Below are 25,332 nucleotides of genomic sequence, written 5' to 3' on the forward strand. Positions count from 1 at the left end.
ATTGAACGTTAATTAAATGTCTTCACTTGTATGAACAGAGGTAAACTTTTACAGGAACCGGGAAATATGTTCGGGAGATAGTGAGTTACCAGGTGAGCTGTAACTTCACCCTCGCTTTTTAGAGTACATTTGCTTATATTTTGGGAAATTGAATTTGCCGAATTAGCTATTAACAGTCCATATTCGCTTTCTACTATTGCATGTACTGACATCTGTCACTGAATTATTTTGATACTGAAAAAAACTTGATGAGTCTCAAGCTGGTTTTGAAGCAGTCCAAGTCCTGCCCCATTAATCTGCTCGTACATTATCTTAATGATAATAATTATGTCAACCTATCTCATAATTACTATCAGGGTTTCCAAATGTTTTCTTTTCTGAATGTAGTTATTGTCACTATTATTGTCGTGCTTTAACTTTGAAGGGCATGTAAAGCCATTTCCTGTTTTCTCCGCGCTAACTCCCGCTAGCTTGTCGCCGGTGGAGTTAACGGTCCCAGCGCAGCATCCAGCCTTCAGACCGGACGGTACGCCGCTGAACGGAGGAGGAGCACCGTCATCCCTGTCAGCTCTTTGCAGTTTCTTCACTTTGTTTACAGTGTCACGGTTGGGACCCTTGGGTGCTTTTCTGGACAACATTAAGTCTCTGAAGAACTAGTGGAATTTAACCGCTGGAGCACAGAGGAGGTTTGGAGGATGAACCCCCAGTGTGCCCGCTGTGGGAAGATCGTCTACCCGACGGAGAAAGTCAGCTGCCTGGACAAGGTGGGCACTTTTGTTAATAGATAAACATACACACAGAAAAAAAAAAAAAACAACCCATAATAACTCAGGTGTATTCATTATGCACATACCGTGTCAGATAAAACCTTAAAACCTGCGAAAATCAGAGTTCAAACTTGATCAAAAGGTCCGTGAAGTTGTTAGAGACGCAGGTGGAGATGTGGTGGAAGGAAAACGCCACACACCAAAGGACTATATCATTTCCTATAACATATTATAAGGAGTATATCACGTTGGGTAAGAGTTTTTTATTAAAAATCGAGAACTCAGCGTCTGATACAGTTTGATTGATTGATTAATTGATTAGTGGTTTATCTTGTAACACGTCATATTTCTCCCTTTTAAATGTCTCCCAGGTAGATTTGATGTTGTTGGTGATGCAAACCTTATGTGTTAACAATAGAGCTGCACTGACATCTTTTTTCACTGCTGATTACTCTTGGCAGTACACTCTAAAATGGCCAAATGCATAAATAAATACATAATATAAATAATATAAATAAAGGCATCAATAGTCAAACAAACCAAAATATCCATTCATCAATGACATAAAACAGGAAAAGCAACAAATCCTCACATTTCAGAGGCAGCAACCAGTAAACGATGTGTTTTAAATGTTGAAATATGGTTGTCATTGAGACAATATCTACTACTATAATCATAAATAATGTGTATATTCACCTAGAAACCTTTGTGATACTGTAGCAAAGACTAAATGTGGGGATATATGATACGTTTATAGTTAATTTACCACTTAATACGTCTTATCTCATCATGTTCTTTGCCAGCATTCATAAAATGGTAGCTATCTTTCCTCTGGTGTCAAGTAAACGTTCATATTATTTTTAGGACTAATGCTTAAGTTAATGTTGTATTTTTGTTCCTGTATTTGCAAAGGCAAAAAAAAAAACAAACCTACATATAAGTATGAACCTGTTTTCACAGCAATGGTAGAAGTTCCTAAATCAAACTGTTATAGTGACAAATGAACACACTATTGAATACTGCTGAAACAGCATAAGTGGTTTTAATAATATTATGATATGATAAATAAGGAATATAATAGGAATATTTTAGGACTGTTTTTGTTTTTTTATGCCAGAACACAAAAGTAAGTTGAGTTTTATATTTGCATGGTAACACCTCAGTAATAGTCTGTTGCATAATGCTGATACATTATTAATTTTCCTCAGCAGTCTCATGCAGCCACTGTCTGTCCTGCGAGGCATCGGATGACACAACAGCATGTAGGCACTGCACATGATGTTAGCGCCCACATTTCATAATAAAAGACTTCCATTTTGCAAATCTGTCGCAAATGAAATGTTTGTTGATAGTTAAAGTGAACAAAAATATCACTATCCAGCTTTATCGTTCAATATCTCTGAGAAAAAAAAGACCAAATTTACCTTCAGTCCTGTGTCGTTGAGGCTGACATGACGTGTTTAAGACAGACTGACGGTATAAAAGAGCTAGAAGAGTGTGAGAGGCAGTGATTCAGAGAGGAGGAGGTTGGCAAAGAAACACAACTATATGGAGAAAGCCCATTTACTCAGGCCTTTTGAAGATGTTGGCATCACTTACATTTTAGCCACAGAGCTTCATTCCAGCTGATAACAAAGACGTTTTATTTTTTCAGGTTTAGGCTTTAATGATGTGTTGGTTATTTCACTGAAAATTCCTTCAGGATCTGCTGAGAAAATGTGTGGAGGAGAAACGATTGATCGCAGGTTGTCAGATGTCATTTAAAAGTTCGTTAACAGCTTCCCCACTGATCTTCATCCAGTGCGCAGTTTTTATATGAAGAGCAAAACGATGACTCAACAAAACCTTTTTCAAATTCTGTGAACAATGTCTGATATGTAAATTTCTTCATGTGTCATGGACAAATTAAAAACACATGGAGTTACCAATTAGCTGGGGTTTGGTAGCTTAATATTTTAAATTGTTTATTTTTTTGGCCACTTATTTCCACATCCAGCAGTTAGAGAGCCACATAGTCATTCACATGGTTTTGCGTCTGTGTCACCTGATGACTCTCAGTCCAGTGTTCCCTCTCTTTCTTTTAGCTCTGTGTTTGGTCTCCTCCAGCTCCAGAGGGAAATATCTGGCTCTTTAGCTGCTAAATGCTTCACTATGTTCACCGGCTGCTCTCTGACTGAGTCTGTCTGCTGTTTGCTGCTGAGTCGACAGTGGCTTTTTTGAAAAGCTGCCGCGTCCGAAAACGACACTGAAACAGTGAAGTTGGGATCTGGACAGTTTAACAATGAGCTGTCAGTTCTCTCTGCTGGACAAACATTATCGTTCTCCATAGACATGTTAGAAAACATTAACCTTAATTTAACCTGGTGCAACTTATCGATGCCATGTGAATTAGCATTTTGACACAGCATGCTCTGTCATCACAGTGAAGTACGGGATAATCATAGAACGCATACAATCATGTTAACATCTACAACAAACACATAATTTCGTGCTGACTCACTCCCTAAGGATTTGAATAATCCTAACGCAGGACAGATGGAGGGCGATCCAAACTGGATATTGAACAAACAAATGTTTGGCAGTGAGCTGACTTTTCCTCTGCAGTCTGTCGCATCCTGGTCCGACTAGATGTCAGAGTCCGTCCGGCCTCCGACTGTATGTGTGTAGCTCGTGTTTCATGCTGTTTGATCGACAGGTGGTTGGTTTGTGTGACGCACTGAGCGGCAGAGACGGACACTAAACTAAGGAACCTAGAAAACAGTCAGAGTGCAGATTGAAGCTTCGTCCTTCACCTTACAAAGCTTTCAACCACAGCTCATGGACTTCCTTAGCGCGTGGAGTCGTTCGGTTGTCATGGAGATGGTTTAGTTGTTAGCATGTGATTATGGTCATGTGATAACGGGTGGTTAGAAGAGGTCGGAGCCAGAGACCATCTTCGGACAGAAACGGTGGCAACAACTAAACCGTCTCCATGACGACAGAACAGCATCATCCAGGGAAGGCCGAAAGTAAGTGGACCGTGTGGACTCGTCAATACTGATCTGTAACTGTGTGTGTGTGTGTGTGTGTGTGTGTGTGTGTGTGTGTGTGTGTGTGTGTGTGTGTGTGTGTGTGTGTGTGTGTGTGTGTGTGTGTTCTCCAGAACTGGCACAAAGGATGTTTCCACTGTGAGGTTTGCAAGATGACCCTGAACATGAAGAACTACAAAGGCTACGACAAGAAACCCTACTGCAACGCGTGAGTCCACATCTCTCTCTCTCTCTCCTAATGTAACACTTAGGTCTCTCTCTCTCTCTCTCCTAATGTGACACTTAGGTCTCTCTCTCTCTCTATCTCTCCTAATGTGACACTTAGGTCTCTCTCTCTCTCTCTCCTTCTCTCTCTCTCTCCTAATGTGACACTTAGGTCTCTCTCTCTCTCTCTCTCTCTCCTTCTCTCCTAATGTAACACTTTGGTCTCTCTCTCTCTCTCTCTCTCCTCTCTCTCCTAATGTAACACTTAGGTCTCTCTCTCTCTCTCTCTCTCTCTCTCTCTCTCCTTCTCTCCTAATGTAACACTTAGGTCTCTCTCTCTCTTTCTCTCTCTCTCTCTCCTAATGTAACACTTAGGTCTCTCTCTCTTTCTCTCTCTCTCCTAATGTAACACTTAGGTCTCTCTCTCTCTCTCTCTCCCTCCTAATGTGACACTTAAATCTTTCTCTCTCTCTCTCTCTCCTAATGTGACACTTAAATCTTTCTCTCTCTCTCTCTCTCTCTCCTCTCTTTCTCCTAATGTAACACTTAGGTCTCTCTCTCTCTCTCTCTCTTTCTCCTAATGTAACACTTAGGTCGCTCTCTCTCTCTCTCTCCTTTCCTAATGTAACACTTAGGTCTCTCTCTCTCTCTCTCTCTCTCTCTCTCTTTCTCCTAATGTAACACTTAGGTCTCTCTCTCTCTCTCCCTCTCTGTACAGTAAGAATAACACCACATCCTGCTCTAATCTATCATTATAATAACTTTAATGTGCGTATTGTTTGTTGTATATGTATGAACTGTCTCTGAGTGGAAACACCACCCACTGCTTGTAGCTGCTGTGTGATTATGTGCGTCTGCTTCCTGCCTGCAGCCGCTTCTTATCATCGAGGTTTTTATAGCAGCGCTGGTTTTTGGTTTTTGGTTTTTGGTTGGTTTTGGTGGTTTTTGGTTGCGAGCCCAGCCCTGCTGCTGGTTCTGTACTGAATCTGTGCATTTTTCTCCATACTGCTTGTTATTATCTGTACGGTATGATAGACAACACTGCCACTTATTGCCCTTAAAGAATATTTAGCTTATGGCCCAACCCTCATAGACACTGGTGAAAGGAGGCAAAACTTGGATCTGCGTTTGATGGATGATGGGAGTAAATTATAGCTTGTGCTGTGGTAGCATCTTAAAGGGAAGACTGTGGCTTTGACCTTTGAACTTGTTACTGTCAGTTGCTTGTCATGTCAGCGATCTGAGAGTGGAAGCTAACTTGACTTTTGTGCTTCTAGAAGAGAGCGTCACCCACTCATCTTAAAACATGGGATTGTGCAGTTAAGTGTTGCTGTTTTTGTCCTCTATATAACTTCCCCCTACACACACACACACACACACACACACACACACACACACACACACACACCCTTGTTTAATGCAGGAGAAATTTAGAAAGATAATAAATACCTGAGGGGGAACTGACTAGTTAATTTGTTGTTTCTTGTATTTTGTCACAGAAAAAGTTCCAGCAGAGACGAGAACAAAAACACACTTTGTCCACCCCCCCCCCCCCGTCAGACAAACCAGCACTGACTTAATGGCTCCACAAACACACACACACACACACACACACACACACACACACACACACACACACACACACACACACACACACACACTTGTATATATGCAGATACACAAACTCACAACAGTGGACTTAATGGCAGAGAGCGGTTTAAGTGACCTTTGACCCTGTGAGGTTAAAAAGGCGTTTCCTCCCAGCTTGTGGAACACACCACCTTTGTTTCCACTCAGACACCACCCCCCCCCCTGTAAACAAACAGCATGTAAATCCTGAACAGGCCGTGACACGGTGGTCATAGTACCAGGTGCAGCAGTGAACAGTCTTTTCTTTTCTGCAGTTGAGGAAAAGTTCAGACCTCTGTGTCTGTAACATGAATGAAGAAGAATTTATAAATTATAACTTGTCACTTTTTTCCTTTTTATTTTCAGACGACCTGAATCTGCCGTTGCTGCCGAGGTTGTGTGTATATCTAATTTTATTTTTTGATAAGGATTTTGTCTCCCAACGATTATAAAAACGAGATGATTGAGATAAAACGATTATTGTGCCGCATTCTGTTCCGCAACAAAGCCCCCCCCCCCCCCCCCCCCCCCCCAAAAAAAAACCATCCCCCCATCCACTTCCTGGTTACGTTTGGGCGTACCTTAACAACGTATATAGGAGTGTGTCATCTTTCTATAAATAGTCTAGAGAGACCACACTCTCATATCTATAACTTATATCATGTGCAACCAGAAAAACGACATGGACACACTTTTTTAAAATATATTTTGAGCTTTTTTTCATTTTTTTTTTTTTAAGTTCAGTAGCTGCGCGGTGTTTCCAAAGTCCAATGAGTAATCGTGTTAAATAACTGTGATCTCAATATGGATAAAAAATAAACGTGATAATGATTTTTGCCACAGTCGAGCAGCTCTAATTATCAGTGAGTTCCTACTATGTGGAGTATGTGTGGGTTGGTAAGTTAAGACCAAAATATTCCTGCCTGCAAAAGTGACTCAAACCTTGATGAAGCTTTGAGCTCAGACTCATTTACAGGTGGTGCACACCCCAAAACACCTGTAGGTGCAGTCTTTTGTTGAACATGTGTTGTGTTGTACATCCTTGGCGTGTGTGTTAGTCTGTTGACGAGTGTGTGGAGCAGTTTTTCCCACAGGCTGCAGTTCATGTAGCTGCTGATGGTTATTGATGACTTGTTGTTAATGTTTCATCAACTCTGACTCCACTAACTCTGAGCTCAGTGTGAACTATAGATGAACTAGAGTAGACCAGATGTGTTGTTCTGCAGATTTGTTTGTGCTAAAAGTTCACATATATCTCTGACACAGGGAGAATCCTGTGAGCTGTCAGCATTTTAGATTTCACTCGTCTCACATGTTGCGGTTTATTATATAAAAGAGAGAAGTAGCAGACGACTCGGTTTCTCCTTCAGTGTTCACAAATCTGTGGGTGAATTCAGGTCAACCCATGTTCCTGTCTCACTGGAGCTAATGGCTTTAGTGTGTGTGTGTGTGTGTGTGTGTGTGTGTGTGTGTGTGTGTGTGTATGTGCTTGCCTTCTGCTGAAGAATGTCACAACAGGGCATTAGGGACCTGCAGGGTTATTTATTCCACTTAACACGACTGCTTTAAAGACAAAACAGAGAAACTGAAAGGTTTGATGTGGACTTTCTAAAGTCTAGTCTTTTGACTTCAGGGTCAGAGGTGACTCAGGTTTCAGGATACTAGCATGCAAACGAAGGTCTCTGTCCATGTGTAGTGTGATTATAGATCAGCTCTAGCTTCTATATTAATACTGTGAAAGTATCAAAGCCTCAGTCCACAGAGAAATGCACACAGCCTGTATTCAGAAACTGAGCCTTAAAACCAGCCGTCAGGACTTCTGGAACTTTGTGATGTCACAACAAAGCAGTCACCAAGCCCCGCCCACCTGGACCCACCATCCAAACCTTGCAGGATTTGGTTTCTCTGAGTGTTTTTACCTGAAATCTGCTGTATTTTTATTGGATCACTCAGAAAACAGTCAGCCAATCAGAAGAGAGGATCAGAGCCAATACGTCTTCTTATGGATCAAAACTTAAAATAAAACACAGGAAAAGTGTAAAAATATGGGACCTTTTAATATTTAGAGTTTTTTGGCTCATCATACTGAGTAAGTAGTTTCAAGGCTTCAGTTGTGATGGATATTTGTCATTAATATTTAAATTGAATAGTTTAAAAATTAATTAATCATCAATATATAATAAGGAACCTTAAAGAGAAAATTTTGGATGTGAATCTACCCATCAAACATAAAAGTGTGAAAGAACAGAGTTTAACCAGTTTCTGTGTTTAAAGGGAAAAGAGAGAAAAAAAACAAGATAAATAAAATCCGTTTCCTCAGTTTTCTAAATCACTGAGTAATAAGTCAGTTCTCCTCTGTCTGTACGAACAGTTACTGTGACAGGTTTGTTTACTGCAGACTTCCTGCAGGGATCTCTCACTCCACAGTGACAGTTGTGCTTTTGTACTTCAGTGTCACATGTAGCGCTCGGCGCACAAACCAGCGTCCTGTAATTAAAGAGTCTCTTTACGGCTCCGGCTCCCTCTGACGCTCGTTGTTTTTAGTGCAACAGAACTGATGTGTGTTGTGAAAAAGCCCCGTGGTTCTGTTTGTCTTGGATATTCGTGTCGTGATCCGTCTCCATTGTTGAGCTGCGGCTGCGGTCGACTCTGTAACGACAACGATCACATCTGAACTGACGGCCTCACGTCTTCACTCTGTGACTTTCTACCAGGGCTGCACAACATGCAACATATTGAGGTTATTTTGGCAGATCATGTGATTTCAGTTGGAAACATGTTCCTTTACATCTGGAGAATATGATTTGTAGTTTGTGGCGTCTCTGTAGCACCACAACACTTATGGTGCTAAAATTGCACAATAATGTGACACGTTTTTCCTTTATCAAAAAGATCCTGCGATTTTTTTTTTTGCAGCTCATGTGACTTGGACATTGCACTTGGCTTTATTGTGATTATGATGATATTTCCATTGATTGTGCAGCCGTCACACTGGCACCTTTTAGCCCCGTGTTTAGGTGATTCTCCGGAGCACGCCCCAGACTAAAGTTGTGGAAACCTTGGAATGTGCCAGGGTTGTGCCAGTGTACAAGCTTTCTTAGCCTGAGGCTAACGGCTCGGTTAGCCTCAGGCTGCAGGGTGAAAAGCTTATTTATGTCTTTGAGGTCTCATTGAGACGTGGGATTCTGCCTGTGCTTGGAGACATCCTGAATGTTCACATGGATAGTGCTGGTGTTTATTAATTACACTCAGGCTTGATTTTAAACTTGGGGAGCTGAACTGTGAGGGTGTCAGTTCAGGGGGAACTTAAAGGTCGGTGGATTTTATGGTCATGGTCCCGTGCTTCTTAAGATCCAATCTGCAGGAGGGGGACAAGTGGGCAGAAGGATTACAGAAGCACATGAGCGCTAACAAGCTAACACACACTAACACACACTAACAAACACTTACACATTCTAACACACAGTGTTTCCTGACTTTATTAAAGCACTGATACAACAAGGTAAATGGTTGCACACAGGTAATATTCCAGGGAGGATGCAGACCTCATGGTGTCAGTTCTCACACTCCGGCCTCACAGTTTCCTTAAGGTGAAGACATGCACACACACCGTTACACACTTATACAAATGTATGGATTCCTATGGATTCCTATGGCAGGTCGTGAGTTTTAATCTGTAGTGTATGACTGCCCTCTGTGGCCCAGGATGCCCTTTGACCTCTGAGCTGCACCACAGCTTTCCCAGACATCTTTTACCCTGGTTTGAACAGAGAAACTTTTGAACACAAACAAAATTGTCCCTAACAAACTGAACGTGTGCAGGAAATGCTAAAATAACGATGTACGGTACGTTTATAATGTAGCAGGAGTTAGAGGAGAGAACAGAAACAGGCTGACGACTAAATTCACAGCAGGCGTCTTCCTGTGTGAGATATTTCTGTTTAATTAATTTGCCCTTTATGTTAATTAGTAATAATCAAAGCTGCTTATGTAACGCTGCACACCAGCAGCTTGTACGAACATGACTGAAGTTTTAAAGAGGTCACTTACTCTGGCTCCTTCTCCCTCTCTCCCTCCATCCTTGTGTGTGTGTGTGTGTGTGTGTGTGTGTGTGTGTGTGTGTGTGTGTAAATGTGTGTTAACATGATTTTGACATGTCCCGTGCATGTTAACAGCCTTTTAGCAGCTCAGATTGTTGTGATAAAGACCGTGTTGTTATGTAACGCAGCTGCCCACATAACCCGGATTGCTCCAGTCTCATTGAGCTCTTCAGTCGCACAGAGAGAAGAAAGTCTGACTCTCTGCTGCTTCACTGAGGCAGGAGGAAAGCAGGACGAGGAACAGATCCTGCAGCAGCTGTAGGATACGAGTGTCATTTGCAGTTAAGGCATCTTAGCGTCTGAGTGAGTGAGTGAGTGAGTGAGTGAGTGAGTGAGTGAGTGAGTGAGTGAGTGAGTGAGTGAGTGAGTGAGTGAGTGAGTGAGTGAGCAGGTGGAAGATGAGTGTCTCCTCTTTAAGTGTAGATGGAGGCATCACTCATAGATGAAATACCAAAAGCTCCACGGCTCTGCTTTGAGATATTAGTTGTATTGATTCTGTATTGAATCACAGCTACTGGAAGCTTTGCAGCTGACAGTGATCCACGTCTCATGTCCGGTTTATGGGCATGAAAATCTCTGCGTTGGATCCTCAGTACAAAAGTTGAACAGTTGTTTTTGAGCAGTCAGCTGTGTTTTTACCACGTGCACTTCTGGAAGAAGGCAGCACTCACTGAGCTGATGAATCTGCTGCATGCCCTGCAAACAGCGAGCAGAAACCTGATGAAATATTCATTCGCTTAATGAGGAACTACATTCTTGTTGGCGTATTATGTTAATATATTTTTCCAGTAATACACAGCGCACTGTGTGTTAAAAACACTGTTGAGTGTGTTGTGAGCTGCCCCTCAGATGGACTCTGTTGATTTCCTGTTTTCAGCATGATCCATGAAGTTTTTAAAGTCTTTACCAGCTCCGTCAGTGTCGTTCATGCTGCTGGTCCCAGCGGGAAAAGTCAAAGGCTGAATTTCTTGAGCATATCATGGCGATGCTAGCGCCGGCTAATGGTTGTGTTTAGCTTGTTTTTCGTGCACACAGGTTAACTTGATTCAGTTGCGGAGGATTAAGGCGCGTACCACATGGGTTCAAATGCTCTGTGCAGCAAGTCCACGGTTCGATGCCCGACAAGGATGTACTTCCTGTCCGTCTCCACTATGCTATCGGGTTCGGGCCTGAGATGCTGGCGGTCTCGTGTGACATCTAGTCTCCTGTGATCAGTGATCTTTGGCTTTAGTGACCCTGGTTTTTTATTTTCACAGATAAAATACACATCAAATAAAATGTCTCACCAGTTACAACTTTTAAGAGCGATTTCTTTCGCCGTTGCAGACTGAGAAGTCGCTGCTCCATCTGCTCCATCAGAGGAACTGAAAGGAGAGAGTGGAGACTGAGAATAAATCTGACTGTGAGAAACAAAGATGTTGGGTGCGGCGTGTTGAGAGAGGAAGCTGCTGAAAGATACGACGCCGGGAAACTTATGTAACCCTCCGTCTAATCTTTTGTGGTTCGAGCTGAGAGTCTGCTGAAAGGAAAAGGGGGTTTAGGAAAGAGAGGCAGACACACAGACAAAGACAAGAGTTAAATACAGTTTTAAAAAAATAAAAAAATAAATAGAAGTGTGGAGGATTTGAGAAGCAGAGAGGGACTGAGAGGCTCAGTCATCACCACCAGAGCAGAGAGAGAGCCAGGAATGAGTGGATGAAGGGATGAGAAATGGCTCTATTGAAGGCCGGCCGAGAGCGTTACGCATGAATGAGTGAAGAGAAAGACGGAGGACAGTGACGGGAGATCACTGGAGACAGTGTCGTGGTGTTAGAGGGACTGTGTCTCTATAAACAGCCCTGCTTCTCCGTATTCTCTCCGGTCAGACTCGTGTTGTTTTTCTCATCCTAACTCTCCGTCGTGTCGCGGAGAGGCGGCGTTGTCGGAGGAGGAGGAGGCCCGGTTACTCTCCTCCTCCTTTTACTTTCTCTGTTTTCATACAGTATGTGCTGCTTTCTTCTTCTATCCTCCCTCCTTTTCATCCCCTCGCTTTCTTTATCTCTTCCACTCTTGTTTTAACTCCTTTCCTTTCCTGTCTCCTCCCTCCTCCCTTCCCCTCCTCCTCTGTCAGTATGATAGAGATGAACTGTTAAGGCCACTGAGGACGCCGCAGCCTCGTGTCTCCTCCTTAATAAAGACGTAAAACTCCTTTATCAGACACTACAGTTTGCTGAGTGAGACTCTCGTGTCCATGCACCGGACACAAAGGTCCTGTCCACGCAGCGCTAACATCACCGGGGGCGTGTGGTTAGTAGAGACAGAGGTTTCAGTCCTGTGATCATCCTGGTGTAAACACCAGGAAGGCTGGAGGAGTCCTTGAATTCCAGGTTCAGGTTAAACACTGCGAACAGCAAATTCTTCAAATGTAGGAAAAAACTGTGGAGAGAGTCGAAAGCAAAAGATGAGAGGATGATAAAGGGAAGTGGGGCGGGTGGAAAATTGACGTGACAGAGTCATGAAAGAGATGAGCTGCTCCAAAATATGGGAACAGACCCGGCGATTAGAGAGCTGAGATGATTCTGGGTAATTAGATAATAGATCGGTGTGTTTCCCTCTCAGGAGGCAGGATCATTTATACCTCTGTTCATAAACTCTTCACAAGTTCTCCTCGTGTTGTTTCTGTTTCTTCAGTCTCCTATTCCACGTCTTGTCCTCTAAGTCACCGTTTAACTCAGAAGCTCCTGTCCTGAACTCCTCTAATCGCAGCCGTAGATCAGCCCAGCAGCCGGCTATTAAATCCTCCGGGTGATAATATCTCTCACTTAAATAAGCACAGGCTGAATTAAACTCCCCCCATTTGTCATGGCCTTTTATCAGGGGCTGCCACCAACAGAAAAGCATGAGAAGTGATTATAAGCAGTAAATGCTGGAGATGAAGGTGAAGTAATTAAACATAAGTCAGAGAGGAACTTTAAAGTCTGTCGTACTCACACAAACTCCAGGAAGCGTTGGGTCGGTTTGGTTTTTCTTTTTGGCATTGAAAGGAAACGATGACAGTGAAGGTGAAGGTGATTTAATCCTGGTGGCTGCAGTGATGTGGCATGTGAGCAGATACAGTTATCCCCCACTGCCACACACACACACACACACACACACACACACACACACACACACACACACACAACACACACTCTGCATTTGTGAATGCCTGGGGGTGTATAGTTGCAGCAGTGTGTCTAATGTCAAACTAGGCCACTGGTTGCAGAGCGCAGACTCACAGCAGGGTGGACCGAGCGATGACTGTTGACTGTTTCTTTAAAACTGTGTAACTGACGGAGCGCTGAAACAGTTTGTCAATGATCGATCAGCAGAAAGTTAACTTGTGATAACAGATTAACTGTGTAATTCATTAATAAATCAGATAACTCGCAGCCTGTTTCCACTTTATATCTTTGTAAACTGATCAATCTTTGGGGTTTTGACTGTTGCTGGGAAACTGTGATGGACATTTTTCACTATTTTCATTTTCTTTAAGATTCGAGCTGCAACTAACGATTGTTTTGGGGCCTGCACGATGTGCGAGAAGAATCGTATTGCGATTATTTTTGGCAGATATTGTGATATTCAAATGTTCAACGTCCCCGACAACCTCGGGTCTCATGTAGACACTTGTTAGCAGCCGAGATGTGAAAGCTTTAAGAAATCAGGACTGGGGAGTTTACTGATGTATTTTAATATTGTGGAATAAAAGGTGAAGATGTCTTGAGCTTGTGTTAACCACAGACATTATTTCAGCCATCTGAGACTTCGGGACGAGGGAACAGGAAGTGCTAAAATGCAACTCATTTCTGTGTTTTCAGTCTAATCCCTGCAGCACTCTTTGTTGTACACAATGTGTGTGTGTGTGTGTGTGTGATGACTGTCCTGCTGAGGAGTGTGTGGCGTTGATCGGGTCACAGAACTTGAATAGAAACGAATCTTCTCTGCTCCACTTCTCCAGACATAGAGGGAATATTTGATTTCCTGAAATCTGAACGTCTTTAAAGCCCCACTCCACGACTGTGAAAGCAGCGGCAGTTATCTGGAAGAAATCACAGACTGTATCTTTAAATAATTAAGTAACGACCCTGCCTCCATTATACTGCAGCAAGTAGTGAGTGTTCATTTCTAATTCTGCGGTGTTTTAGCACAAATACAAAATACTGTATCACTGATGTAACTGCATGTAAACTGTGACTCATACAGTCCAGAGAACACGTGCTTTGTTGTGACGGTAATAATCCAGTGGACAGTAGATACAGTGTGTTCCCTTGATTTCATGTTTGTCTGTTGTGCCGCTGAAATGTCAACAAGGTTCGTAAGAGCCAAGTCTGTCCTGAGCCCACACTGAGATTTTCATCAACACCTAAGCAGGAAGATGGAGAGCGGCCAGACTGACCGCTAACACACACACACACACACACACACACACACACTCACACTCAGCTGTCCTTCCTGCTCTCTTTTCCTCCCCTTCATCTGTGATTCATCAGAACATCGTCCATGTTGCTTTACGTCGTTTGTTTTGTGTGACGACGGTTACTGAAGAAACCAAACCGTTAGTGTCGGAACACGTGGCGCCGTCTTCCTGTCTGTGTTGTTGTTGACTTGTTGTTGAAGGACAGAGGTCTGTGCTGTCTCTGACCCCCCCCCCCCCCCCCGACCCCCCCCCCCCGTCCTGGCCCGTCATGCCCCGTCATGCAGCCGTCGTGGTTTCAGCTGCAGCGACAGCCATGATATCAGTCTCCTGCTCTACCTGGTCACATCACAGGCTAGAGAAAAAGAATGAAGCATGAAGCAGTTTGAAGCTGTTGTTTTAGTGAGTCTGACACATTTCAAAGATATTTAGGTAAATCTAAGTATTGACTCAAGCCTGGTGTCAGCAAATATCCAATATTATCCAATTCCATACTTGATGAGGAAAATCTGCTGACTGTAAACATTGTACAAGTTAAAATCCCAACTCATAACAACAAACATGAGGTTGCTTCTCTTTGGCTGGCACACACACACACACACACACACACACACACACACACACACACACACACACACACACACACACACACAGGTTTGTGTAACTGAATGCTCAGTTAGATTTGTGTGCGTCACTGCTGCTGGGAGAGAGGGGGACTGTCGTCGTTTGGCAAATGCCACGGCAACGTTATAGACAATGGTAAATCTAAATCTGTATCCACAACACACCCACTGCTCTGCATCTCACAGACACACACACACACACACACACACACACACACACACACACACACACACACTGGTGTATTGTAAATCTGGTGTTTTAACTGAGGAGTAACAGAAAGGCAGGATGTGTCTGAGGGTATTACTGGACACAGTTTAAAGGACACTGTGTGTGTGTGTGTGTGTGTGTGTGTGTGTGTGTGTGTGTGTGTGTGTGTGTGTGTGTGTGCTCTTTAATACTGCATGTGTGTGTTCTTGTTATTTTAGCAGAGGTTATATTTAGCTCATGTCGTAGATGACGAATGATGACGTATGAAACACCTTAGTGTTTGTTAAGTAGTGTGAGAGAGACACTCTTAAGAGAAGCTATTACATAAACACATTCAGTATTTTCAGCTCTGTTCAGGTTTAATTTGCCGATCATTAGCACTTGGCTCCAGCTCAGCTCTTTGCATTGGAAGCTTTTAGCTTCACTTTTGACTTCCTCACTGTAATTAACTCCATGTTGCTGCCGGCGTTCATCATCAAGGTTGCAGCTTATTCGCGTTAAATACAAATTCATTCAAAGGGTAAATTAAGTGTTGGAGCTGAGATCAAAAGCCTGACGGTGCGTTCAGGCTCAGGGTTTCATTTCGCTGAGGATGTGGGAACTACTGAAGCTGACATTCAGGAGGTTTCTGCCTCCGTCTGATTCTGCACTCAGCAGAAGTCACCTGTCCTCTCACATCCATGCTCATGTTGTTACTGAGTGTTGCTGCCGTCAAATGGAGCTCGTGGTTGCGACACTGGAAGTTGTGGTGATCAAGTGGTTAATGCTCCTTCCTTCTTTCCTGCTGTTGGACTGTATAACAAACACTGCACTCGACCACACGAACACCAAACACTCACAAACTCACCATGTGCAATAATTAACTTACACCAACTCATTTCTTTGACATATTATTTATCTTTTTTTAATTTTAAAACTTTTTGTATTTGATATTGTTATTGTTATCTTAGCTCATCCTTTCTAAATTTAGCTTGGTTTATCTTAAGTCATAATAACACTGCTGCTAGGCAACGGCAACATGGACGCCGAAATACTCCTCGTTATTAACGTTACTGTTTACGTCTTGTAGCCGCAGAAGCTAACAGTTTAGTAAGCTAGCAGGCGCATAATGTAAGACAGGAAATGCAAAGGTGGGTAAAGATGAGGCCGTTGGAAATATCAACATCCTCCTCAGGCGTATTATAGGTGAGGAATTCTTGTGTAAGAGGCATCCCTCTGATTTTACATGAGACGTTCTGTTTATTATTGATCGTCAGTGCGACTGATGAGAACAGCTGTGTAATCCAACCTGTCGAAGGCGTCTGTGGCTCCTGAGGTTTGAAGCCGTCAGGGTTAACTCGGGTTTAGCTGCATCACAAACACAGAGTGTGAAGTTTAAAAGATTTATATCCAAGCAGAGAGGAGGCTAATGAAAGACACTATTGTGTTGCATTATGGGAAGTGTAGTAAGGAAAGGTTAGGATACCTGGGCTTCTTCAGCAATGATTCTTGCTGTTTTGTTTTTAATGGGACTCTTCCTAGTCCTCCATCTGATGAACACTAGTTTTAGTGGTTTGTACAGATTCATGTTGTTTCACAAATGTGACATTTGTCCCTTAGACTCTTTGGTTTTGTTGTTGGCCACTAAAAACCCGGATGATGTAAAGAACCAAGCAGACGGGTCTGTTTGTCTCCTGCAGGCGCCTGGATGTCAGCTGGCCGTTAAAGACTCCACACAGACTCAGTTATTGTCCCGAGCTGCTTGTTGAGCCAGCACAGGGTTACCTTGGCTAGCTGTGTGTGTGTGTGTGTGTGTGTGTGTGTGTGTGTGTGTGTGTGTGTGTGTGTGTGTTGTGTGTGTGTGTGTGTGTGTGTGTGTGTGTGTGTGTGTGTGTGTGTGTGTGTGTGTGTGTGTGTGTGTAAAATATCACACAGAGCCGGTCTTTGTCTCAAAGGATTGGGTTGCACCAAACGAACAAAGCATCCATGGTTGCCAGTAGCGACGGGAGCAGGTGAAGTGAAACTTAAGGACGAAATTAGTTTGTGTGTGTGTGTGTGTGCACGTGTGTGTGTGTTTATATAAGACAAAACTAAGAGTAGCAGAAGTGAAACAACACACACACACACACACACATATCATGTTGTGTTTTTCCTTCGTGGTCTCTGACAAGCGAACTAAACCTCTACAGGAAGTCTTTCTGTGTCTCAGGAAAAGACGGTCTGGGTGAGACTTTCAGAGGAAAAAGGAAATAAAAGAGAAAGTTTGACTCAGAGGAGAAAAGCTGAAACAGAAGGAGGTGGAAAGAAGAATCAGAGACATGCAGAAATAAAGAAAATCATCAGAAACTGACGACAGCTTTTTGTCACTGACTTTAGATTCAACTCCATTTAACTACAGTTATTATTTTAACATGACTTGCTCCTTTAGTTCTTTAGAAGTTTAACGGCCTAATTTCACCTTTTTGAGAGCGTGTAATCTGCAGTTGTTGATTTTTAAATCACTGGTTATTCTCCAGAAGCTGCTGGAACAATGTGAATCCTGCAGCAGGATCATGTTTTATGTTGAAAGTGTAAAATATGGAGCTTTAAAATGTTTGTGTGGTTGAGCAGCTGCTTTATTTTCTATTAGTGATAACATGGCCGACAGTTACCTGCGTCCTCCACCAACTGTAACTCAGCAGTGCTGCTGTAAGGTGGCAAATGATAATGATAAGAAGATGGACAAGGAGACAATAAAACATGATGCTATAGAGTAATCTCTATGTGGCAGATAGTTTTTAACTTTGTCAGAGGTTTTGTTGTTAAGAGTTGCTGCTGCACATGTAAATCATATTTCCTCTAAAAACAAACACACACACAAACAGTCAGATGTCACAGATTGAAGGGATCCTCTGTGTGTTGGTTTGTGTGGCTTTTCCTGACTTTAATAAACTCATTATGGTCGTAGACCGACACGAGGAGCCAAACACACTGAGACAGACAGACAGACATCATGATGACTGTTTATGAGCACCTACTAATTATCAGTTAAAAGACACAGACATGTGCAGACCACAGCAGACTGTTCTTGGCCCCATCATCATCATCATCATCATCATCATCATCATCATCATCGTCGTCGTCGTTATAATTGTTGGGTGAAAGCAGAGACGGGAACAAAACATCCACAACAACTGGACTTATTTATAAACTGGGCTGTTGCAGCGTTTTGCATGTGAAATATAAAACTATAAGAGCACAGTGTGATGTCAGGTGACTGAGGTGAATCAGCTGTTCAGGTTTGACTGTGTGTGTGTGTGTGTGTGTGTGTGTGTGTGTGTGTGTGTGTGTGTATTAGGTTTCTATCATTGGCTGTGTGTTGTGGTTGACCTCCAGGGTTAGACGGTGTGTACAGTTTAACACAGGCTCTGACCTCAGTGACATGAGTGTGTAGAGTCTGATCAGTGAGAGCTCCTCCCCAATGAAACTCGCCAAACAAATCATCAATCATCATCATTGATTAGAGCCTCGACAAAGAAAAAGTCCAAAAATCTCTCAGTTCCAGCTTCTTAAATGTGAAGATTTGATGTTTTTAGATGATGATAATCTTCATATCTTTAGGTCCTGACTGTTGGTCAGATAATGAGAGCGAGTTCTGCAGGTATTTGTGTGTGCAAAAACTCCACAGGGAATCTTTAAGCTGGTGCACAACGTATATGTCTTTATACGTGCACATGCCTCCTGCAAAGTGTAAAGATTGTACTCCTCTAACTCTTGTTTTTCTCTGCTGTGTTGTTGGCAAGATAACTTCAATTTCAGGCCAATAAAGGATCAACATCACATTGCCGCACACTGTAGAACATTTTTAGGGAAATATTCGCACATTCACGGAACTAAACCCAGAGACAAAACAGTGTTTTTAATCCATAAAGACTGAATTTAAAATCCACTGAGCTGAGCTGAAAGAGTGATCAGCACAGCCAGGTTTAACAGAACTGCTGAGGCTGTAAGTAGTTTTGTAATTTGGTATTTTTTGTTGTAATGTCTTCGTGCTGCCGTGTTCATCTCCATCGTGATTGTACAGAGACAAGTTCACCTGCTACGTTTTTAGAAAGGCTCCGTCCTGCGTGGGTACTGTACTACAGGAGCAGAGCATCCCTTTAAATACTGACTGTCTACGAGAGAGAGAGAGAGAGGGAGAGAGAGAGAGAGGGCGAGAGAGGCAGTGTGTGTGGGAGAGGAGAGAGAGAGGATGAGAGTGGGAGGAAGAAAGAATCAGAGTGGGAGGAAGAGAGGAGTGAAGGACAGTTCAGTGGAGTGGTCAAACTGTGCAGCTGAATATGCTGCTGGCCTCGATGATTCACACACACACACACACACACACACACACACACACACACACACACACACACACACACACACACACACACACACACACACACACACACTTCCAAGCTTTATGAATCAGCCAACTCAGAGCGAACCTCAGAGCGAGTGGACTCTCCTCCTCTATTGTCTCTGATCTGCTCAGGGATCACACACATGACCAGCAGGTACACGACTCGGCGTGACCCTGGATTTTTGTCATTTCACTCATTTCATGTTCAAAACATTATACACACATTATAAATTGTTAGTGACAGGTGCGCAAGATCAAAAAACCTCTCTTTATTAAGAGGTTGTTTCTGTCTGCACACTTTCATCATCATTAACAGCTCCATGCAAACATATACAGTAAAGTAACTTCCTGTCAGAACATTTCACAATAAAAGAACACAATAGATTGAAATAAAACAAGGCTGCAAAAAATTTAAACTCTCTTGCGCTTTTATTTTGTAGGCAAAATCGCAACAGAGGACGTGATTCTGTAGGTAACTGTTGCTGCCATGACAAATCTGTGCTGTATGTCTGTTTGGTTTTAGCCTGATGAAGGTGTGAGGAGCAAAACGTTGTCTTAATAAAGTGAGTTCAAGTGTTGGGCGGTGTGTAGGAATCTGCACACTAATTATATATGTGTTCAAATCACATGAAGCCACATGATTCAGTGGGACATGAGGTTGATTCAGTTTGACAGGCTCAGATCTGATCATGTGAGACGACAGGTCAAGTTGATTTTTTAGTAAATTAAGCAAAAGAATATTTTGGAGTTTGTTTGTTTGATGTTTATTGGGCGGCTTCACGTCGACCTTTTGACTGTGACGTGTAGCATGAGTCCGTCTGGTGAAACTCATGGTGTTTTTGTTGTGACTGTCAGAGGTGTTGGTTAAACTCCACGGCCGTTTCTGAAGCTGTAAGTTGTGCTCGGTGTCTTTTATTCAGCGTCTAACACAGTGTTTGTGTTTGACACACGGTGTCGGTTTGAGGTTTCTTTACAGATCTTCAAATGACTCATGTTTCTCTTGTTACCTTTGTGTCAGTGATTCACTTCCTTCTTTGTTGAATATTCTTTTTCATGTCATGTTTTCTGTTTCGTCTGCCCACTGCACATCACAGCTACAAAGGCAGCTCCACAAGTGAGCCATTAACATGGGCGGCAGTTGTCAGTATGAGTCAGTCAGTCACCAGGTGACAAGAAGCTGAATATAATGCTACAACAAGTACTTAAGTGTTGTTGATTAATCTGTTTATTATTGGTTGATATTTATGCTCGACAAACAGTTGATCAATGATCTTAAAGCTCCATGTTTTCTTCTTCTTCTGTGTTTTATTTGAAGTGTTGATCCATAGGAAGATATATTTAAACCATCTCAGTGTAGTTTTACATCTCCTCTCTCAGGCTTCTCTCTGGAGCTCTAATAACAACAGGTCTGTGAGCCAATCAGAAGAGAGGAGGCTCTGAGTTTCTCTTCTGATTGGCTGACTGTTTTCTGAGTGATCCAATAAAAATATAGCAGATTTCAGGTAAAAACACTCAGAGAAACCAAATCCTGCAAGGTTTGGATGGTGGGTCCAGGTGGGCGGGGCTTGGTGACTGCTTTGTTGTGACATCACAAAGTTCCAGAAGTCCTGACGGCTGGTTTTAAGGCTCAGTTTCTGAATACAGGCTGTGTGCATTTCTCTGTGGACTGAGGCTTTGATACTTTCACAGTATTAATATAGAAGCTAGAGCTGATCTATAATCACACTACACATGGACACAGACCTTTACATTGGATGGGACCTTTAAATATCACTGAGGGTTTCTCTTCCTGGTCTATAAACACTGGCGAGAATAAATATCCCTTTAAAGTTTCCTGGCGGTGGAGTGTGGGAGTGTTTCCCACCTCCGTCTCCCATCCACCCACGTTGTACTGAGGTCTCTCAGATCCAGCAGCAGCTCCATTGTCCTTCATGCTGTGTGTTCCTGCAGACAAAGGCTTTGAATCCAGACTCACTGATGCTGTTTTTACAGAGCGTACAGAGACAAAATGTATATTTTCAGAGCGTTAACAGGAGACCCAAAGGTCAAGTGAGATAATGAGAGTTATGGCAGGGTGTTGTTTTTAATTTTAGTCTTCTGAATGGATCATTGTTTCTGCTGATGTCATGGACCTGCTGGGTCATTAACTCGCTGGGGTTATTCTCAGCATGGAAAGGGCTCTGACATTTTTCAGGCCGCAGCCTTTATTGTTAAAGTGAACTGAATACAGAGCGAGAGAAAGGTTATGAATGGTTCACAGAGTGCTGTAAGAAGGAGATCAATCTCTTTGTTTTAAACTTAAAAAGAAGCTTTTTCTTTTTCTTTTTCTTTTTTAAATATTTGGCTCATTTCCATAAAAATAAACAGCTACCAGCTTGGTGAGTGTAAAAGTGCTTTTAAGATTGAAAATTCATGAGAGTTGCAGAAATGTTTGGAAAATGTGAACGTGACCTCCACAAGTTGGAGGTGGGAGGTTTTTAATCAGCTTGCATCATATTTCCATGTTCATGTTTCTGAGAAGTCAGGAGTTTATCTAGTGACAGAAACACAAAACAAAGTAAATTATTCATCAAATCAAGTCAAATTTGCCTAATTTAGAATAGAATATCACACGTGGTACATAGAATAATTAATGAAAGGAAAGGGGGTGTGCGTCTGTGTTTACAGCCCTTGGTGTTTCTGTGTTGATGAAAAGTTAATAGTGACCGTGCTCTCTCTGTTTTCAGACATTACCCCAAGACATCGTTCACCATCGTGGCCGACACACCGGAGAACCTGAGACTGAGGCAGCAGAGCGAGCTGCAGAGCCAGGTAAACACACGCTCAGGTGACGGCAGCCGTCATCTCTGACCTGCTCTGATCATGTCAGTGTGTCCCGCTGTCGCTCACAGTCCTCGCTCTCCTCCGCCAGCTTCCTTTTCTTCTTCTCTGGAATCAAACGCAGCAGGTTTGCTCAGTGGAAACGCTGAAAATAAGAAAATGAAAAACAAAGTCAGTGTATTGATGAAATGGTGCAATAGAAACAAACTTTGTCCTAATCACATGCAAATCATGTGACTCTATTTCCCACAGTTTGTTCTATATTGATATAAACCTCAGACTTGGTCCTTTAATGTATTGTTATTTTATTTCAGACTCTAATGTGTACACAAAAACATGTTTCACTTTACATTCAGATCCTCTTAGTTTAGTTTCTGTAAAGTTCACAGCGTCTGTCTGACCGACAGGTCTCTAAAGCAGCTCTCTGGCTCATGACCCCGCCCCTCTGGCAGCGCCCGGAGGTAGAAACAAACGCTCAGGTGTGTCGGTAGAAGCCGCTCTGACAGTTCTGCTTCACTGTGCTGATTTACTGATGCAAAGGACACGTATGAGACCGTCAACCAGCTACACCTCTCTGCCATATGTCCTCATGCTGTGTGTGTGTGTGTGTGTGTGTGTGTGTGTGTGTGGTGTGTGTGTGTGTGTGTGTGTGTCAGCCTAGCAGACTACAGTACAAAAGGACAGATGTCCACTCAGCAGTCTGCAGTAGTGAACGTGCTGTTTGTCATGCGATGTGTGTGTGTGTGTGTGTGTGTGTGTGTGTGTGTGTGTGTGTGTGTGTGTGTGTGTGTGTCTGTGTGTGTCTGTGTGTGTGTGGTTGTGTGTCCTGCTTTGCCCTCATAAAGATCCATTTATTAGCAGTTTGTCATTTACAGAGCAGAGATTTACACATTCATTTGTTCTGTCTCCATCAAGCTTCTTTCTTTCTTTCTTTGTGTCTTTCATTGGGAACAACCATACACACTTTCTATCTTCCAACGTTGTTCGGGCATCAAACGTCCGTCAGCTATCTCCTCTTCTTCCTCCTCCTCTTCCTCTTCCTCTCCCTCCACTATCTTCCAGTAAAAGTCGCCGCTGCAGTGACTCTGTCTCACCTCAGAGCACCAAACTAAACAGGATGTCACTTTGCCTGCTTGGATTTCCATTATTCCCACCCTCTGTAGGTGTAAGTGTGTACGCAGCATCAGCTACTTTCCTCTGTGTGTGTGTGTGTGTGTGTGTGTGTGTGTGTGTGTGTGTGTGTGTGTGTGTGTGTGTGTGTGTGTGTGTGTGTGTGGTTTAGCTCGTTAGCTTGTCATATTATCTCAGCAGGGAGCTCACGGCTGATGAATGGGGATTTAATCTGCTTTGTGGTGAAAACGGGGACAATCACTGTGAGAGCAGAATACCAGAGCACACACACACACACACACACACACACACACACACACACACACACACACTCGGTCTGAGTCATACTTCTGCAGTTTACAGCCTTATGTAACTGTGTTGTGAAGGCTAATGGGCTGTTGCTGATGACTGATAGACACCAGCAGGACGACATTAAAGGTAAATGAGGTGCAGTGTTTCCTCTGAAGGTCAGACTGAAGGAGCCGAGTCGGAGATGACCGCCGGCCGCTCTGCTGCTGTTTGACAGTGACGCAGCAGCGAGGCGGAGGTCCTGTCTCGTTCCACAGATCTGTGATCAGGATCCTCTGGAAGCCCGGATTATTTCAGATGTAATTATAATTATGTTTAAAACGAATCAGGATAATTCAGTGAATAATGTTAGATATTAGTAGGAGGTTGATATTACTGTTAATTCTACACATGTCATCAGATATCTGAGTTTCAGCACTGGGACCAAAACACTAATGTTAAGGTGCTTTCAGGAGATATTTAACAAAATAAAACAAAACTTTTCAAATGCATCATTTTATCTTAGTAAAAGACACTAAAACTGACAATAAACTGTATCTAAAACTGGGCGTCTCTCATCAAAGAATAAATGAGGATGTGACGGTTCGGTGCCAGAGAGGACTGAGGTTAAACACACAGCCTGGATTCTGCTGTGACTTTAAATAACCTTCTGTGGGACCATGACTCGTGAACAAAGGTGAGAGTCGGTGTTTGAGTCGTATCTCTGTTCAGCCTGTAAGATGGAGGAATTATAGTACGTCTAAAGTTCTGTTCACGCCGTGTGAAGCCGAACTGTAATTATTTCTGCTGTGTGGGCACATTCACGAGTACAATCCACCTGCAGGTTCCTGTATCATCACCGTGATGTGAGCTCCAGATCTCCCTTTAATTAGTTCATGAAGCAGGTAACGAGTGCAGCCTCTCACCTCTCTCCTCCTCCTCTCTCTCCGTAATGTTGGTACAAAACGGCAGCGATCATGATCACCAGATTTTATTGTGATACAAATAATTGCAATTAACATTTTATGCAGCTGTTACAGTAGAAGCCTAGTAATAAGCTCCGTCCACACTACTTTGTTTTAGTTTTAAAGCTCATCTCTTCTGCTGCGTTTCCTGCTGGCGTCCACACGACTCATAAAACAGAGACTTTCAGAAACGCTGCTGGACCTGTTTTATTTTGAAAACTCAGGGGTTGTGTTTTATTTTGAAAACTCTGGGGTTTTGATACAACACAACGGACGGACAGAAACTGAGAAATGTGAAGCTTGGCCTGTGTGCTGATTCTAAATGATCATTTATCATCATCAAGTTACTGTAGTTCTCATGTTTCTCTCTCTCTCTCTCTTTCTCTCTCTGTCTCTGTCTCCCTCTCTCTCTGTCTCTCTCTCTCTCTCTCTGTCTCTCTCTCTCTCTCTCTCTCTCTCTCTCTCTCTCCTCTCTCTCTCTCTCTCCTGCAGGTGAAGTACAAGAAGGACTTTGAGGAGAGTAAAGGTCGAGGGTTCAGCATCGTGTCCGATACTCCAGAGATGCAAAGACTCAGAAGGACTCAGGAGCAGATCAGTAACGTATGTGTACAGACACACACACGTACACACACATACACACACACACATACACACACATACACACACACACACACACACACACACATACACACACGGATCATGTTCCTGTTTGTCCTGGTGTTTGATATGTGAGTGTGTGTGTGATGTGAAATGTGTGACGGGGTGAACTTTGGTCAGTGAGCACAATCTCTCTTTCT

General features: G+C 42.9%; 1 protein-coding gene across 1 annotated transcript; it reads left to right on the forward strand.

Annotated features, from left to right (window-relative positions):
- The first annotated feature begins 490 nt into the window (after positions 1-490).
- LOC130161098 (LIM zinc-binding domain-containing Nebulette-like) lies at positions 491-25,282 on the forward strand. The gene is made up of 4 exons (XM_056364088.1): positions 491-764; positions 3,910-4,004; positions 22,079-22,163; positions 25,028-25,282. The coding sequence occupies exons 1-4, from the start codon at positions 696-698 to the stop codon at positions 25,265-25,267; spliced, it is 489 nt and encodes a 162-aa protein (XP_056220063.1). The 5' UTR covers positions 491-695; the 3' UTR covers positions 25,268-25,282.
- The last annotated feature ends 50 nt before the right edge of the window (positions 25,283-25,332 follow it).

This window comes from Seriola aureovittata, chromosome 20 (assembly GCF_021018895.1).
Source record: "Seriola aureovittata isolate HTS-2021-v1 ecotype China chromosome 20, ASM2101889v1, whole genome shotgun sequence".
In the NCBI taxonomy this organism is placed as follows: Eukaryota; Metazoa; Chordata; class Actinopteri; order Carangiformes; family Carangidae; genus Seriola; species Seriola aureovittata.

What these genes read in the sequence shown, in the direction of transcription:
- LOC130161098 (XM_056364088.1), top strand. Translation starts at nt 696, where the DNA reads ATGAACCCCCAGTGTGCCCGCTGTGGGAAGATCGTCTACCCGACGGAG. An exon ending in AAGAAACCCTACTGCAACGC is followed by an intron (nt 4,005 to 22,078) that starts GTGAGTCCACAT and finishes CTCTGTTTTCAG; the next exon opens with ACATTACCCCAAGACATCGT. An exon ending in AGAGCGAGCTGCAGAGCCAG is followed by an intron (nt 22,164 to 25,027) that starts GTAAACACACGC and finishes TCTCTCCTGCAG; the next exon opens with GTGAAGTACAAGAAGGACTT.